Genomic DNA, 19572 nt, shown 5'->3' on the forward strand with positions numbered 1-19572 from the left:
TTCTTATTTCCATTATGTAATTAATAATGAAACATATATTACGTGACCTCGCATTGTTTTCATGTCACTTCTTGAATTTGATTGGTTGTGCGACTTAGTTTGGACAAAGTTGTCTACGCTTCTTCCTATTTTAAAGTCATGCAGTGTGAAACCTCCTGTCACGGATCCATCCTACAGTGTAAACACAGCACCGACAGAACACTACCCCAGATAGTCATGCAGTGTGAAAACATCCATGACACGGCTACTTTGAAAAATCATGCAGTCTGAAGTTAACATTAGCTGAAAATTACATCTGACATCCCTTTTTATTTTCACTAACCACTGTTCACTAACAGCCCTTCGGGTCACTCGCAAAGGGATGAAATAAAAAATTTGTGTCACTTTCTCTTCACTGATAAGACATACAATCAAGTATGTTCCTGTGTGACTCCAAGCAATATTTCCGGGTTACTTCCCACCGCAGCCTTACTTTCGCTTTTAAAATTGCTGCCGCGTGAAATCAGCCTGTATGATGCATAAAATCAAACAAGCTAATTCAGTTTTTCATAGTGCCAAACAATCATTTTCTCAATGTTTTAACCTTGGTTTAATGCAGGGGTCACCAAACTTGTTCCTGGAGGGCCGGTGTCCTGCAGATTTTAGCTCCAACCCTAATCAAACAGACCTGAACAAGGTAATCAAGGCCTTACTAGGTATACTTGAAACACTCAGGCAGGTTTGTTGAGGCAAGTTGGAGCTGAATCCTGCAGGGACACCGGCCCTCCAGAACCGAGATTGGTGACCCCTGGTTTAATGTAACATGTTAAACAAATAACTCCTATAGAGGTTTAATATATCACAACATAGAGAACGATAGTAAGAATGACAGAGATTGAAAAGAATGTTCAATTGAAACATTTTATAAACGCGAACTCATCTACAAAACAATCAAATGTACTTCTAAAAGTTGCCAATAGAGGGAGATATTAACAGACAAAAAGATTATTGCTACAATTTTTACACTCCCATCTACTTCAGCAATTTAGTAAATACAATATGTATTGTGCCACTTTACCAGGAATAAATGATACTTATAAAAGTGCGATGGAATAAAGTGTCGATAAAAAATAAGGCAGCCTAAAACAATCATAGACAATCAATGTGCAGATTTTCAACTTTCACTTGACTTACAACACCAAATATGAACCATTTTTAACCACTCAGACGATTTGATTCAACAACCATTAGTATTTAATATCCTCTGACAACATAGTATTGAAAAATCTATGTAAATAACAGCTTAGCGTTAGCTACAATAGTTGTTCATCTTTACTACTTAACATCTCCTCTCGCCAAGTATGCTTTTTTAAAAACATGAATCTTTCTGCAAATTTTCATCGTGCGTATCGATACACCATTGACTTCTGACCCACTGGTGTCAGTGTGGATTATTGCTGTGTGTGACTTTCATCAGTTTCCCCCCGTGAAAGTCAGAAACCATTGTCTAAGCTCAACACGGAGCATGTATGTGTGTTTGTTGTGCATTGTTTCACACTCATTCTTTTTGCTGGTGGCACTGCGGCTTGTGTTTCTCCCACTGACATACAGCATTAGCGTAACTGACGATGACTTTGTCCATCCAGGAAAGAGGTTGAGGAAAGAGAACAGCGCCTTCAAAGAAGCCCAGGTGACCTCCGTGTAGAGTCAGAGCGAAGATCACGTTCTGCTTCTTCTCTGAGACCAAACACATAAAACCACTTATTAGTCTTTAGAGGAAGCTTAAATGTGATACAAACCAGTGTTTATGTCGTCAATGAAAGGGTGAAAAATGTTTGTTGATGACTGCTTTTCCAAGGCTAAGATGGGACAGAATGGCCTTTGGGGGCTGGTTGCAGGAACTCCAGATGTTCACTGACTGCAATGGTAAATTGGCCAATTTTACAGCTGATAAAAACATGTTTACAGCCTGGTACAATAGATGGCTTTGGTGCATATAGCTAATATTAACCTTCATGACAACTGTGAGGGGGTGAATTGTGAATTGAACTCATTCTTTTAATTTATATTGAGTTATGTTAAGGCCCAATCCTGATTCTATTTTTGTACACCCACCCCTTCCCCTTAGCCCTTGCAACCGAGGGTTAAGGGGAAGGGCTTCAAAATTGACCACTAAGAATTTTGACGGCAATACAGCACCGGCACACGTCATCATATGTCCTCGCAATCTCTTGCTTCATATGAGTTCAGATGATGGCGACTACTGTAGTGATTCCAGTTGTGTAATTTTTTGGTATTTAACTTCAGGAAATCACTGAAGCCATGTATTATGTTATTATTACGATCTAATGTAGCAATAAGATCAAAACAGTACTGTGCATTTACACAGTGGCCATATTCATCAATGTAAACACACTAAAAACAACATTAACATTATAGCAGACACTGTAAAAAGCTAATTTCCAGCCACTAGACTTTTCTGACAGGGTATTCCAGTGTCATCGAGTGACAGAATGTTGTGGGACTGCTGTACAGGAGTTATGATTAGGGATTATAGATCGTGAAATTTAGCGTTTTTTATTTATCTTTTTTTTTTAAATACTAATTTAAAATACTAATTAGTGGAACTCCTTACTTCCGGGTGCAGCTGGAGCTAGTGAATTCTGGGAAATTTTTCCTACCCCTTGGTTTCGAGTGTGGTCCTGAAAAATCTTTGTTTGAAGGGGTATATACCCCTTGCCCTTAGCCCTACGCCTTCAAGCTAAAGAGAATTGGGACACCACTACCCCTTCATGGGCATGCGCAAAATGAGTGGTAGGGGTAAGGGGAAGGGCTAAGGGGTAGAATTGGGATTGGACCTAAGTCTGCATAATTAAGTGTGTGGCTATTTGAGTGACAGCTAGATCTCACTGTTCGGTGTCTCGTCACCTCAGCTGATTCCGGCTGATTAGCCGCTGAACTCGGCAAATACATCATATTTTTGTTTTGTTTTATGTGGCTTTACACAGTCAATTGACCCTTTGCTAAGCCCCACCCTCCTATGTTACTGTTGCTACTCCTGTCAAGCTTTCGTGCCTGGCACGTCTTTCACAATATGTATGTGCCGGTGTCAGACATTGCCAGGTATAAAATGTTATTTTTGGCGAACAGGTGAGATATCTGAGAAAGCCAGACAAAAAAGGACTGCAGTATGCATTACAGAGGTATATTCACGACAGAGTAGGTAACCGATTAGAGAATAATTAAATTCAAATTGAAGCTAGCTTAGCCTAGCTGCCTCATACGCTGACCATTCAACAGCTTACCTCATGCTCAGCAGGAGAGGGGAAATTTACAAATAATCTAATAATATCAAATTAAATTGTGATTTTTCTATTTTTAGCCAAAAAGTCTGATAGAGTAATGTTGTGCAATGCAATACAGCGTTACTTACCGACGAGGAAATACGCATAGACAGTGCTTTTACATAATGCATTCATAGATAGAACAGCCAGAAAGGGGAAATTGATGGATTTGTGCCAAATATTAGCATCATTGACCCATGACAATGTACAGTAAGTTACCTATTACTGTCAGTATGTTTGTGTGCTCTTTATAAATGACTGAAAAACAACTGCTGGTATATAGATTGCAAGCGCTCATTTTGTGATCACATCTCTGTTTTGTTTTGTTGATTTGTAATTTCAAAAATTCGTAGCTTGAAACAGATGGAGATATGAAGTTCAGTGAATTTAGCAACAGATTCGCAGATTCGTATTTTCCAGATCAATAACTCATGACCTATTCGATATTAGTATGACTAACGTATGGTGAAGGCTTAAACAGAGCAGTGCTCATAATATCAAACGGAAAAAGTCAGCTGTGAAACATAACCAGCTTTGTGTTATCTGTGTCTGTGGAAACAGTTTAAATCTGTTTAGGGTAAGAGGAGTGTGAGTTATTGCCGTGGGTCTATCACTGAATGTGTCATGAATATCAAAAACAAAACCAACTTAGCTCCGCTCCTTTAGCGCCCCTCACAGAGCTTGATCCACGCTGGCATTTCTCCTCTTGGGTTTTTGGTTTTGAAAAGGGAAAAAAATCCACCACCCTCTCCAAACTAAGGATTCCAGGTGTCAGATTTGCACAATTCATATGCACACCTCTCTGGCCTGTTTACCTTGCTCGAAAGCTTGACAGAGCCCCTGCGCGTAGCTACAGTTGCTAAGCCTTGATTGGTGGGTAGCTGTTTTTGGGTGTGGTTTAGCGAAGAGTCAATTGCCTTTTGGCATTATATCTTAAAATGAACAGTTAATATGTCATGCTGTGGACTTAATTGTGCTCACAAACCATTCACGTGACCTCTTTTTACCAGGCGAGTGATTCTTATTCTTGAAAATTCTAGAACAGTCCTCTGAAACATTGTTATGCCTGGATTTCATATATAGCCTTGCATTTACTAACACAGTCTATATATGAAGTATTTGGAAGTGTTTTTTAAGACCATAGAATTTATTAACATAGTGTCAACCAAGCACATGTTCGGAACACAAACGAGTCGCAAGTAATGAAGTATTAAGCGTTTCTCCAAAAAAAAAAATTTCTAAGCAAAATACTAGCAGGCATCCGTAGCTCCGCTCATGCTCCACCTCTTTGTCCATGTTTGTTATTACTTGTTATTCCTTAAAAGTGATACATCTCTTCAACCATATTAAACATTAATTAGACATCCTAAAGGTTAATCAAACCCATTCAACGCTCTTTGTAAGGCAGCAAAGAATTTGGTTGTGGCCTCTTTAAAAATGCATCAGCTTTTAGGTTCTTCTAAAGCTCAAGGGATGGAGCTGAAGATTAGGTGACCCGTATTTCCTTTGTGTGAGTCGGATAGACTTGTTAATAGCGGCTCGCTGTTGGATCTTTCACCTGAGGCTGAAGGAAGAAGCCAGTAATCTGATAAATAATCACAGAGGAAAGGATCAGATGGCCTTGAAAAATTCAGCACAGGTGTCCAGTGCTGGATCTTAGAGACACTGCAGTGCTGAGAGTCTTAATGGGCCTTAAAGCACTATTACGACATGCATCCAGGAAAACACGTGATGTTGACTGTATTTCAGGCAGCTTCATATTCAACCGGTGGTAACACTTTAAAGTCACATTAAATCTAAAATGCTACAGTGTTTAGTTTTAAAAAGTCAGTAGACCCGTTGCCTTAAAAGCAACAAATTTATTTTACTTATAAAAAGTCAGTAAACTGTTTGTTTATTTAATATTTATAAGGCAGTGAGTTTACTCTCTTTATTTAAGTAAAATCTACTAACCGCTTTTTACAGTGAATGAAAGTCTGACCATTTGCTTCTGTTGAGCTATCGATGTGATGTCAACCTCAGGGTTTCCATAGCAATTGCATAATACCCTCTCTTACCATTAGTTTAAAATAGACGAAGCTTTTTATCCAGGCATTTCGGAATTACAAACATCTGAGTTTGCATAGTGCATTTCCATGTCTATTGTACTGTATGTCCAGTTGATTTAGTTTAGTTAATAAATACCTGCTAGTGTTCGAGGTATCGTCAGCAGAGACTGGTGGACTAATGGATCATCTGAAGAGTTCACCAAGAGGAGAGGAACGCTGATCTGAAATAAATGACAAATATTAGTGTTACCATAAAATATATCAATTATGCTAAATTAACTTGTAAAATGTAACTGTATTAGGTTTTAGTAAATTAGTGGGTAGTTCATATACGGTAATACTGTGTATATTACAGTGTAAGTATTTATTCATATAAAAATCTACAAAACTTTACCCAAACTTACACTGTAAAAATATCCTTAAATTAAGGGTTTACCATATTTTGTGATTCATGTTTTCATTTTTTGCCATTCATTTATGCTTTTGAACTGCATTATGGGACGTCAATCTTTCTTCCAAAAATTTTTAACCTTTAAAAGTTTGAAAAGCTTGACTTTTATTAACATTTTTAATAGTTTAAAGATATATACATATATATATATATATATATATATATATATATATATATATATATATATATATATATATATATATATATATATATAGTCTGGGTTGGTGTTGTATATTACAGTACAAAAGCCTTGTCATAAACTGTAAATTTTCAGTTATTTTACAGACTTATAGGCCATTTCACTGTGTTGATGTCATTGGCATTAGGACATCTCCTGCTTGTTATCAAACTATTTCAAAACTGTAACAAGAGGCATTTCAATCATAACTTTGTTAAAACAGCTATCATAACATTATTTATAAACATGTGGCTCTTTTTAGAGTCGTGGAAACTGTAGAAGTTAAAAATGTAAAACACAAAATACGTTGGGAACATTGTTTTTGTTTACATCCATCAAAATGATCTATTTCTTTCTATATTATTTATTTTACATTTTATTATTCCAAACTACTAAACTATGAATAAAAGTTCAACTGTGGAGTTGACATTAAGTCAACAGAGCAGAGATCAAGGTCCCATAATGCAATCCATAACCGTAAATTAATAGAAAACACTTATGAATCACAACATATGGAAATTACCACTGTAGAACTGGAACATTAGCAGATGTTATTAAAAATAACAGATTAAAGGGCACCTATGATAAAAATCATCTTTTGTAAGCAGTTTGGACAGAACCGTGTGTAGGTATAGGGTGTCCACAGTCATATTGGAGTGATAGAAACAACATTTTGAGGCCCATCGCAACATGATGTAGGAGTGCGGTTTCCCTGCCCACCGAATTGATTGACAGCCGCGTATTAACATGTCTCTGTAGTAATGCGTATAATCATATCAACAAGACAGGACCTGCACAAAGCAACTGGGATTAAAAGATCAGTTCAGCTCTCTGTCATCATCAGTCATCAGCAAATGTGATCAAGAATGAGTTTTACAAGTTTAAGATGTTTTTAAAACAGCGCATGTTTGTAATATATTAAAGCGATTATAACGTCTTTATCACCACAGTCACATGTCAGAACAATTATAAAAGAAGACACTTTAATCCCGGTTTGTGGACGTTAAATCAGGTTTATTTTGTACATAACATAACGGATATCTATATAGCAGTGATTATTAACGTGCATCTTGTCTCATTTGCAGTGCAAAAAAGCGCAAAGTTAAACATGTGCGCTGTGTGTGTGTGCATGAACTGCGTGACAACATTGTGTGTCGCTCATCATGGCAGAAAGGCTTGAATTAACTCAGCAACAAATACATCAAATAATCATAGGTAAAGTTATCACTGTAGTATTTATCAAAAACGTAATGTGAGATCTACTTCCTTCGTGTCTGTCACTGCTGTTTATCTCACGCAACCGAGGCGGAGATGGCACACTCTGACAGGCATGTGGGAATGGTGGGCGGGGAGAACCAGGCAACAAAAACAGCTACAATGTGTTCAGAGCAGGAAAGTCCAATGTTCTGAAAGCTATAATAAATAATCTGATGAGCTCTGTTTTGAGCTGTAACTTTACAGACACATTCTAGAGACACAAAGACTTATCTTAAATCTTTAAAAGGGGTAAAATTGGTGCCCTTTAATAGATTATACAGGCTTAGACTCTATTTTTTCCAAACGCAGCAATAAATTGCTATGAAATCCAATAGTATCTGGATGCAGCCTTTATGATGCAAGCTGAAATTGCATTGCTTGGTAATACCATGTCAGACACAATACGCTCAATGGAGCTAGTAACATCACTGTGAGGGGTAGGGTTATGGGTGGGGTGAGTTGAGTGCATTGGATGCAGCTAAGATTGCTCTCTCATGAAATCATGTAGGACTTTTGAGCTGTTTTCCACAATTTTACTTACATTATGAATGTAATGCACGCAGCTTTCCTTCTCATAGTACTCCTTTAGCGAGTTGTGTCCATGAAACTTCCTAAAAGAGACAAAATATGAACACGAGCTGTAGTCTATTACTGTCTTAGCCACTTACAGCAAATGAAAGCCAGAGCTATCTGACATCTAAAAGCAAAATAGTGCGATGAAGGTTTTTCCAGAACCTCATAATGTTGTCATCAATCTGCATGAGAGAGGTGGCTGTATAGAGACGGCTGAGGTCAGCAAACTCCATTCTGCTGGAGTTCATACCAAATAAACTTCCCCTACAAGACACATTCAGGTCACTCATTACAACAGCACTGGAACATTTCATAAGTCCAGCTTACTCAAAATGTTTGTGGAAAGGTATTGCTGCAAAACATTTGAGTAAACTAACATTTTATCTTTGGGTTAGTGAAAATTCATTTGAATTCACTTTGATTTTCTATCATTAAAACTCAGTTACCTTAGTTCTAGATTAATTATAATTGAATTAAAATATTGTATAAACTAATAATGTATCAATGTACCTGTTCAAGAGACATATTTTATACATTGGCATGTTTATAGCTGTGGATAATGCAGTGTATATACAGTTTTAATGTACACATGAATTCAAAACTAACTAAGTTGATTTTGTTAGCTCTCATTGTTGGTTGTGTGGTGAACAATTCATCTGTGAATGTCAGAAATTGTTTGCAGATCTAAAATTGAAATCTGAAATGCAATTTCTCATTTAATATTGAGATTCTTTAGGAACTGCGTCACAATATAACAAAAAAAAAAAGATCTCAGCTTCTGGTTTATGCAGACTTTTTCAGTCCATCATCAACCAAACCATAGGCTTTACTAAACACTACAATGTTAACCATATGAATGTGTGTTCTAGTTTCAGTCAGCTGATATGTTTATGTGCAGCTTTTTGTCCCAAAAGGAACCGGTTTCATCCCTGCTAGTTTGCTGACATCGACTTAAGGCCTTGATATACTTTACCTCAGACAAAGTTCTTTTTCGTCCTTAGTCTGAGAGCAAACTTTGAAAAGGTTGAGTGATGGTATAATTTCTCAAACATTCCAACATTTCTGTGCTGCAGGGGGCTGGGTTGTAAATATGTCACGCTGCTTGCATGTACCTCTAAACACAATTACAGCAGCTGAGAGAACAACAGTTACATAAATATCTGCCAAACAAGATTCTCCAACAGGAGAAGTGGAGAGGTGCAACGAGGTGGGTTTCTTGTCCAGTGTGTGGCTCCCTCTTGAACAAATCTCCTTTAGAGTCCTTAATATAATCTCTCCATGAGTTGTGCTACTCAACTCTCCTCCTTTTTGTAGCTAGTGTTGTTGTTTAGGATGTTGTTCTTCTCTCTGACCTCCATGGAATAAGAAACAATTCAGGGGAAGAACACACCCACTGATTGTGTAATCGCCATGGACTCCCCTAAAAGTTTGAGTTGGTGAACTTTTTTAAACTGCCCACATGAACTCAAAACAAATTGTGCTTGAATTGTGTGTTTTCAGTTCGTTTCTTCAATTTTGTTTTTGTTACGTTCTAAGATTTTTTCAGTCAAATGCCTGAATAAATCTTTCTTAGACATTATATATCACATCTCCTGTGGGTTAAAAACGTGCTGTTTATTTTGATAAGAAAGGATGTCACACCTTTCAAATTTTATTGCTTTCATAATGGAATTCAAACAATAGATGTGGTTCATTTCATTGCTTTCTCTTTACTACTTGTTATAGCACCTAATAAACATGAACATAAACATGACTTCATGACATCTTCATGACAATCTCAGAATACAATACAAAAGATTACAATTAACAAAACATTCATTTCACGTTAACATTAGGCAAACATTCTAAAACACATTCAGGTAAATCTTTTGAATAAGATTAAATTCTTCTGTGTAGTGTAATAAATCAATTGACACATACCTGTGGGACAGAATGATTTTTTTCATGTTGTCCGCCATTAGGAAGTTGTAGAGTCTTCTGCACTGATCCCACTGTAGAAATGTCTCCTGAGCTCTAATCGCATGCATAAAGAACGAAAACAATACTCCTTTACCAAATAAAACATTGCTTCTTAATTGTTTAGAGTTTCTGGGGTTATTCATGGACAGCTCAAAGTAATCTGTTAATTCTATTAAGTTGCCTTTAAATCCTTAAAGGTTGAATTGTGAAGAAAATATTGCCACATTATTATACTGTTTTTTTTTTCTACATTGCGATTATTGTTTAAAGTTCATGCAAAGTGTCATGGGGCATATGAAAAAATGTGACTTTAAAACAGCTCTTTTGTATTAGATGTATTAATAATGTATTAGTGTATTATTAGTTTATTTCTGACCTGAGAGCACTGTAGCCCTGGCAGACACTGACGCAGCACAGCACTCGCTCCTGATTGGCTGGATTTTCCCCCAGGTATTTGCAGGCGATGTTTCCTCCCAAACTGAACCCCACTACGATCAGCTGAGTCTGTGGAAATGTGCGCTTAATGAAGCCCACCATTGCCGAAAACTCCCACGTACAACCTTAAATAAACACAGACACGTGAATATAATTTACTGATAACATACTGTTTATATTGTATATAAAATATATTATATTACATTTAGTATAATATTCTATCATATTAAATATATTATAAAAGTAGTTTAAATGATTTAATTCATAAATAATATAACATAACTATTAAAAAAATTAACTAATATGCAGTTGCCCTCCTGTGAATCATTAGCCCTCCTGGCAATTACATTTTTACATTTTTCCCAAGTGCTGTTAAATGGAGAGAAGATTTTTAACACGTTTTTGAACATAATCATTTATTAACATACTTTAATAACTTGTTTCTCCCATTATCACAGTATATAATATTTAAATAGGCAAATCATTGGGCAGTAGGCAACAGATGTTTTTTATGTAGCCAACTGAAAAAATAAACATTTTAAGAGGACTAAAATAATGACCTTTTTTTAAATAATAACAAATTGCTTTTTTCCAGTCAAACTAAAAGAAACTTTTAAAATTACATTTTATTTCAAATAAAAATTTTGTTTAAAATTAAAAGCCATATGCACAGTCATACACAGTACGATATGCAGTGAAATGCAAGGCAGCATTTATTAAATGTAAAAGAATTGTTAAATATTTATTGAAGTTTTAAATAACGGCTTTCTTGTTGTATGTAGTTTTAAATGAAATTATTACTCCAGTCATTATTGCTTTTATTACTATTACCATTAATAATAATAATAATAATAATAATAATAATAATAATAATAATAATAATAATGATCAAGATCACCTCACAGCAAGAAGGTCACTGGTTCAAGCCTTGGCTGGTTCAGTTTGCATTTTTGTGTGGAGTTTGCATGTTCTCCCCGTGTTTGCTTGGGTTTCCTCAGGGTGCTCTGGTTTCCCCCACAAGTCCAAAGACATGTAGTACAGGTGAATTGGGTAAGCTAAATTGTCCGTAGTGTTTAAGTGTAAATGAGAGTGTATAGATGTTTCCCAGTGAAGGGGTGCAGCTAGAAGGGCATCCGCTGCGTGAAACATGTATGCTGAATAAGATAGCAGTTCATTCCACTGTGATTAATAAAGAGACTAAGCCAAAAAAAAAAAAATGAACGAACGAAAGAATGAATGAATGATAATAATAATTATTATTATTATAAGTTGACGGTTCATTCCGCAATGGCGACCTATGATTAATAAAGGGACTAAGCCGAAAAGAAAATGGATGGATAAATGAATATTATTATGATTTTGAATATTATTATTATTATTATTATTATTACAATTTATAAAAATCATCTTTAAAATCACTGGAATAAATTATTAAATTAAATGATGTTTAACAGAGCAAGGAAATTTTCACAGTATGTCTGTTAATATTTTTTCTTTTGGAGAAAGTCTTATTTGTTTTATTTCGGCTAGAATAAAAGCAGTTTTTAATGTTTTAAAACCCATTTTAAGGTCAAAATTATTAGCCCCTTTAAACAGTTTTTTTCAATAGTCTGCAGAACAAACCATCTTTATACAATAACTTGCCTAATTACGCTAACCTGCCTAGTTAACCTAATTAACCTAGTTAAGCCTTTAAATGTCACTTTAAACTGTATAGAAGTATCTTGAAAAATATCTAGTAAAATATTTACTGTCATCATGGCAAAGATAAAATAAATCAGTGACTAGAAATGAGTTATTAAAAAAATATATATAAAAGTCTAAATTATGGAATATAATAAGCAAAAACATACAATTTTAGATATGTAAGTAAAAGTTATAGCTATAGAAAAAAGAACACATACAATATAAAAAAGTCTTAGCTATACAAACACACTTAGAAAACAGAGAATTGTTAGAGAGGAATATCTTACAGTATATTCTACAGGTGGTTTATAAAACGTTTATGCATGTCAAGTGTATAACATTTTTAATATGAAACAAGCCTGTCAGCTTATCTTAAAAACGCTTTGTTTTTTTCAAGCATGTTTGTTTCATCACAAACACACGTGGCTCACCGTAGGTGAACATCCTCGGGGATGTGAGCTCGATGTTTGGCAGAGCTCCGAGATGGTTGAGAACAGCGCACCTGTAGCCCTGTTTCTGAGAGTAATCCACAAAGGTCCTTATATAATGCTTCTCACTATGGTTCCCGATCCCAGGACAGATCACCATAGTGATGTCATCTGTGATGAGACATGGACAGATAAACATGAGCAACCCCTTCAGCCCTCCAGAGGAACACCAGTCTCATCAGCAGGCTCCAATAATCTTTATTTACAACTTAGGTGAGACAGTGGAGGAATAAACACTACTTCTCATAAAGTTTTTTCTTGGCATAATGTAAAGACAAAATCTAAAATAAGGACTGGGCCGATAAACGATATCATATCGAATCACGATAGTATTTATGTCAATAACAAAGATAAGCTCTAATAATCACACAGCAGAAATGTGCAACAATGGGAATCTAAGTGTGTTGATATTAGAGATGTACTGAATTTTCTGCCATTGAAAATGTATTGGCTGAAAATATGTTATGCCATTTAATAGACCCTCTAATTTTTGTGGCTTTAGTCATTGTTTGGGTGCTCTTGTGGTAAATCTAGAAGCATTAACAACTTATATCGAAATATATATCATCATCATTCAACATGGAAAATAGTTATCAAGATTGTATTTTTGCCATGTCATCCAGCCCCATCTAAAATACAGTGTGATTCATTGCACTCTATATCAAATTGTGTCTGTAGATTTCAGTTATAATACAATTTTTTAAAGGCCCTTACAGACACCAAACTTCACTTTTTAAAAGAGTGGTTCAGTCATAAACAAGTTGCCTGATATTTTGTCAATATGTAAAAAAAAAAAAAAAAAACCTATTTTGAATGCAACTTTATCCAAAGTTCAGGTTTTTGTGTCAAAAATGTATGCATATTGGTGTAATCTTATAAAATGTATCATTTGAAAATTCACACATTTTAGAAATCTCATAATTTAAAAAGTTTGCAATTATTTATGTAATCAACCAAGTGAATAAATTTGTTATTTTACCCTATTTAAATTTTGTTGCGTAAAAATACATTTTGTTTCAGTGAACCCAAGCTCACCTCCAGTGCTGTGGACCCCCTGCGGCTCAAACAGGTCAAAGGTAGCTGTGGCTCCGTCTTGCATGGGCAGAAACTTACGAAGCCCGCAGGGTTTAGGTGATTTCACTCGTCCAATCTTTCCATAGAGCGCCGTCTGCAGATGACCACTCTTTCCCCATAACAAAGGAGGGATGTACCTGGAGACAAGGGAACATGGTGCAAAGAGTAGCTCAAATGTATTCAAGTGCTGAAAACTAATATTTGCAATAGCCAGAAGCACATTCGTATGGGTCAAAATGATTGTAAGGGATTTGAGCAAAGATAATGTTTCATGAAGATATTTAGTTAATGTCATTTTTTTTTTGTTTTTAGAAAAGTGCATTACTAAGACCATTTAATCAATAATAAATGTATACTTGCACAAGCATTCTACAAGAAAAATCTGTATGATTTTTCTTCTTTTCTTTTCTGTGTCTTACATATACAGTACATTAATCTTTTGATTTGAAAGCTTTTTCTTTATAAAGATTAAATATAGTAGATGAATCTGAAAAGTCTTTGCATTAGAAGGCCACCAGAGCCAATTATCTTCTAAAACAGACTCACATGCATCCAGTATATAAGAAAACACCTTTTTTCATAATACACATTTAAATCACCTCAGTAATCAAAGTTTCAAACAATTCATGTGATTTTTTTTTTTAAGATTCATTCATCTTTCTAAACCCCTCCTTTGCACAAGTCTCCTATGGTCTGAATCGTCCAATGGCCAATTAAAATTAAATAGTGTTTATTGCTATTTGTCTACCATCAAACAAATCAGTTAAAATTGACTAATAACAGGTAAAAAATTTCTCAAGCAAATGTTTAAAGGATTTTACAGACAAAAATGCTTTTAGTCGCTCTTCATTTGATCCAAATCTTGTAACTTTTACCACAAAAGAATTTTTTAAAACCGTTTATAACCTTTGACTTCCACCGTTGGAAAGAATAAAACATAGTCAATGGCCACTGGTTTACAACATTCTTCAAAAAAATCTTCTTTTGTGTTCATCAGAAGAAAGAAAGTCAAATGTGATTGGAACAAGCGGAGAATGTTTAAACGACTGACTTTTAGTTCTTTTAACTTATTTTACCACCTAAAAAAAAACTGTAGCAGAAAGATGGAGAGATGGCAGGAAACAACACTCACTCTTTGGTCAGGACGGGGCAGGACTTGAGCAGGTAGTGATTGAGAGGGGTGTCCTGACAGGTGATGTCAGCGGCAGCTGTGGGACACTTGAGGTTGAGGCTGCGCACAATCACGTACAGCACCGCGGCTACTGCTGCCAGCTTCATGCCGTCAAACATGGCAGGCATTTCAGGAGACATGGTGCGCACGTCTGCCTCCAGCTGGGCACTCATGGTGGACTCCTTTACTAGTGGCCGATCTGAGGGGGGAAATACAATTAAGTATGAAACTAACAAATAGGTGAATGATGACAAGACGTTTTCAGGCATTAAAATAGTAAAAGTGCAATATAGCTTCAATTTATTTCTGGAAATTAGATTGTGTCCTGTTCAATTTATTTATTTTCTTTTCTGATATGATCACTATTTTCTGAAGATGCCACTTAAATTACTTGAAAAGATTGTGGTCAGTCATATTTAAAACAGAAATCGTCTAATGACGACACAGTGGCGCAGTGGGTAGCATGTTCACTTCAGAGCAAGAAGGTCGCTGGTTCGAGGCTTTGCTGGCTGGGTCAGTTGGCATTTCTTTGTGGAGTTTGCATGTTCTCCCCTTTTCAAGTGAATTTCCTCCGGGTGCTCCAGTTTCCCCCACAAGTCCAAAAACGTGTTACAGGTGAATTGGGTATGCTAAAATTGACCGTATGGTGTATGAGTGTGTGTATCGATGTTTCCCATTGATGGGGTGCAGCTAAAAGGGCATCTACTGCGTAAAAACATATGCCGGATAAATTGGCTGTTCATTCTGCTGTGGCTACCTCAGATTAATAAAGGGATTAAGCCGAAAAGAAAATGAAAGAATAAATGTATAATAATAATAATAATAATAATTCTTGTTGTTGTTGTTATTATTATTTAAAGACTAAAGAGGACTTTTTTTAGACCCCTGTGCATTTTTTTGTAGAATATCAAATACACAAAAACATATTTTGCATGGATCAACTGGAAAAAACTTAAGAATTCCTCTTGATATTTATAAAATGCTGTATATAAATGTAATTTTTTTTTGGAAACTATGTTTAATAACCTTTATTTTAATTATTTTTTTATTGAAAAGCATTTATCGTTAAAATGAAATAGTAAGTCTAAAATGTCATAGTTCTTAACAATATTTTTATATAAAATATTAGAAATGAACTTGCCAACTGCCTTTTAAAAATATTTCTCCTTTTATCACCTCAGACATAATTTTTCATTGGCATATTTGGGTCAAAGACGAGACGTCCCATTTCCACACACAAAAGAGATTTTATATTCATAGAAAGCATATTACAATCGAGCAAACTGTCTGCTTTAATCTTTTAATCTTTGTTAAAATAAATTGTCAAGATAATATGCATGAATAAATGTTCTGTTGCCCTTCAGCGTAAGAGATATATTTATGTAAAAAAAAACACTGATACTTTTGTTGTTACTGATATTTTAATTTTTTTTTATAATACTGATCATTTTATTAAAAAGGTGTATTGTAAAATAAATAATAAGATCAGTGATTTTAAATTCTTTGTGACAAATGAGTAAAACTGCTTTGAAAGACATCGGCAAAGTCTCATAATTTAAAATGATTAATAAGATTGATTTAAAATTATTTAAAAAGGATTAATAAGCCTGACTTGTTGGTAAATAAACTAGAAATTGTGGTTGAATGTAAACATGCATATCATATACTACATTTATTATTGTATCTATATATATATATATATATATATATATATATATATATATATATATATATATATATATATATATATATATATATATATATATATATATATAGCCTTTTTATTGTAAAAATAAAAAAGGGAAAGAATAAATGATTTAAACAAATGAAGTGTTATTAAATTAAACAGGACACATCAGGATGCATGACAAAAATAAGGCATATTACAATTTAAAGCTGGAAACACCCATTTTTGTCTCAGACCCAAATACACACCTGTGCAGACACACATGCATATCCAATCAAATACAAAAGAAAGTGAACAGACACACAATAAATATACAAAAAAGCATTTAATAAAACTCAATTTAAAAACAAAGACTGCTAATAAATTCATACCACACCTTGACTGTAAAAAATATATATTTGTGCAGGGTTTGAGAGCAGCTCCTGAATCTCACGGTTCAGTCCAACAGACAAACAGCAGCGCTTCACTGACCCAGATGTGTCATCCAGTCAAAGTGTCCTGCATCATGCAAGAGTTACAGGAGGTTAAGCTGACTGCTCTCACTGACAGACAAGAACTCTGCGACTGGAGCTAAGTACACTTTTGACTGACAGCTACATTTATGCCAGAAAGGTTAACAGCGCATTTTAATACCAACATCCTGCAACATCTGCCACTGGCCATGAAACTCAACCTGGATTGTTTTATTTAAAGCAAGCAGAACAAAATGGTGATACACATATACTTATTAATATCATTATATGAATATTGTTATATTTAATAACAGTAATATTACAAAGCTAATGTCTATTTAATTCATTTCTTAGTTTTTTAATTTATTTTATATTTAAAGTAAAAATTATGATAATAATAATAATAATAATAAGTATACTTCTTCTTCTTATTATTATTATTATTATTATTATTATCATTATTATCATTATTATTATCGTAATCCTGATTTTATTTAATAACATTAACATTACAATTCTAAAGTTTATTCATTTTTATTTAAATTTTTTGGGTTTGTTTCATATTTATAAAATAATAATAATAATAACAATTATTATTATTATTATTATTATCATTATTATTATCATCTTCATTATCTTTATCCTGATTTTATTTAATAACAACATTACAATGAAAATATTTATTTATTTTTATTTATTTGTTATTTTATTTGTTATTTGTGTTTGTTTTATATTCATATAATAATAATAATAATAATAATAATAATAATAATAATAATAATAATAATATTATTATTATTATTATTATCTTTCCCAGAGATGGGTTGCGGGTGGATGTGCTGGATAAGTTGGTGTTTTATTTCACTGTGGCGACCCTGGATTAAAAAAGGGACTAAGCCGAAAAGAAAATGAATGAATGAATAATTATTATTATCATTATTATTATTATTATTATCATCATCATCATTATCATCATCAGCAGCATCCTTTTTCATTTTAAAACAAGAAAATTATAGTATTAATTTTTATACATTTTATGTATCTGTTTGTTTTTGTGTTTGTTATTATTATTATTATTATTATTATTATTATTATTATCATTTTTATTATCATCATCATCATCACCACCATCCTCTTTTTTATAAGAATAAAATTATAATGTTAATGTTTACTAATTTTATTTATTTATTTGTTTTTGTATTTATTATTATTATTATCATCATCACCATCATTTCTTTTACAACAATAAAATTACATTGCTAATATTTATTCCTTTTATTTGATTGTTTGTTTGTTTTTACTTATTCGTATTATTATTATTATTATTATTATTATTATTATTATTAATAATTATTTTAATTAGCTTTATTCTTGGCATAAATTGCCATCTTTGTTGTTTCCTTCTCATTAAATATTTTTATTTGCATTCGATGTTTGACTAATGTTAATTTTATGCCTTCTATGTAACATTACAGCCAAAAAAATTTTTACTTCCAGTATAGAAAACCCCCTTAAAGACTTGATTTGATTAATTCCTATTGATAATTAAATGCGCATAACATTTTAAAGTTTTTATTTATTCTGTACATATTTTTCAAATATTGTAAATGTTTTTTTAAACCCCTGCCTAAAATAAAAAACATTTCTAAATTTTTTTCTGTGCATAAGTTTTGAAACATTTAAATGAGTATTTTTGCACTGTCCTGGAATTTTAAGATAACTGAATAAAAATGATAAAAATGCCCACATGAAAAGAAATACTATAGTAATTTAGAATAGATACCATACTGGTAAAGTGTATTATGGTGTATATAATACATATTAGGCGAGGCAGTGGCGCAGTAGGTAGTGCTGTCGCCTCACAGCAAGAAAGTCGCTGGTTCGAGCCTCGGCTCAGTTGGTGCTTCTGTGTGGAGTTTGCATGTTCTCCCTGGCTTCACGTGGGTTTCCTCCGGGTGCTCCGATTTCCCCCACACTCCAAAGACATGCGGTACAGGTGAATTGGGTAGGCTAAATTGTCCGTAGTGTATGAGTGTGTGTGTGAATGTGGGTGTGGATGTTTCCCAGAGATGGGTTGCGGCTGGAAGGGCATCTGCTGCATAAAAACTTGCTGGATAAGTTGGCGGTTCATTCTGCTGTGGCGACCCCGGATTAATAAAGGGACTAAGCCGACAAGAAATGAATAATACATATTAGTATTCACAGCACTTTGTTATTGAATGCTGCAGCATTAACTATAGTGAACTAATAAACCGTAATAAACACTGTAGTAGCCTATACTTTAGTCTTTAAAGTAAAGTGTGATGTATTGTACTATAATATAGCCTATCCTAGTGTAGAAAACTACAGTATTGGGTTATTTGTTCATATTACTATAGTCATTGGGTTACCATAGGTTATAGAATTACCACAACATACAAATTCCAATACTTTACTGTAGTACAGTTTCAAAACACTGTGATATTGTCTATGAATATCTTTCTGGTCAATTTCTTGTTTTCCATACAAGGTTTATTGTTAGAATTTGATGGTTTATAATGTTTAACTGTGTTTAAAACATCATAACTTCTGTCATGGTTTCTAGTGCGTGTTTATAAACACATCCCTAAGAAAGGTATTACGCTTGGTGTTCACGCATCTTATCCTAACGAGACAGGCTATGCCAACTATGAAAGCAAATTGTAAACATGCGCAACAGCTTATAAAAAACAAAACAATCCTGACCTTGTGTTGAAAGTTGTCCAGTGTCTGTGGTGCTCTCGACATCTTCTCTGTACTCGCCGACACTAC

At 34.0% G+C, this 19572-nt stretch overlaps 1 protein-coding gene across 3 annotated transcripts; it reads right to left on the minus strand.

Moving 5' to 3' along the window:
- Window positions 1-886: 886 nt before the first annotated feature.
- On the minus strand, window positions 887-19572 carry abhd2b (abhydrolase domain containing 2, acylglycerol lipase b). Of its 3 annotated transcripts, XM_087310861.1 has the most exons (11): window positions 19507-19572; window positions 16707-16828; window positions 14605-14842; window positions 13434-13609; window positions 12342-12509; window positions 10166-10349; window positions 9751-9843; window positions 7993-8094; window positions 7799-7868; window positions 5508-5592; window positions 887-1716 (listed from the first exon to the last, which is right to left on the minus strand). In XM_087310861.1, the coding sequence occupies exons 3-11, from the start codon at window positions 14814-14816 to the stop codon at window positions 1538-1540; spliced, it is 1269 nt and encodes a 422-aa protein (XP_087166987.1). In that variant the 5' UTR covers window positions 14817-14842; window positions 16707-16828; window positions 19507-19572; the 3' UTR covers window positions 887-1537.

This window comes from Danio rerio, chromosome 25 (genome assembly GCF_052040795.2).
Source record: "Danio rerio strain M-AB ecotype USA chromosome 25, GRCz13ab, whole genome shotgun sequence".
Lineage (NCBI taxonomy): Eukaryota > Metazoa > Chordata > Actinopteri > Cypriniformes > Danionidae > Danio > Danio rerio.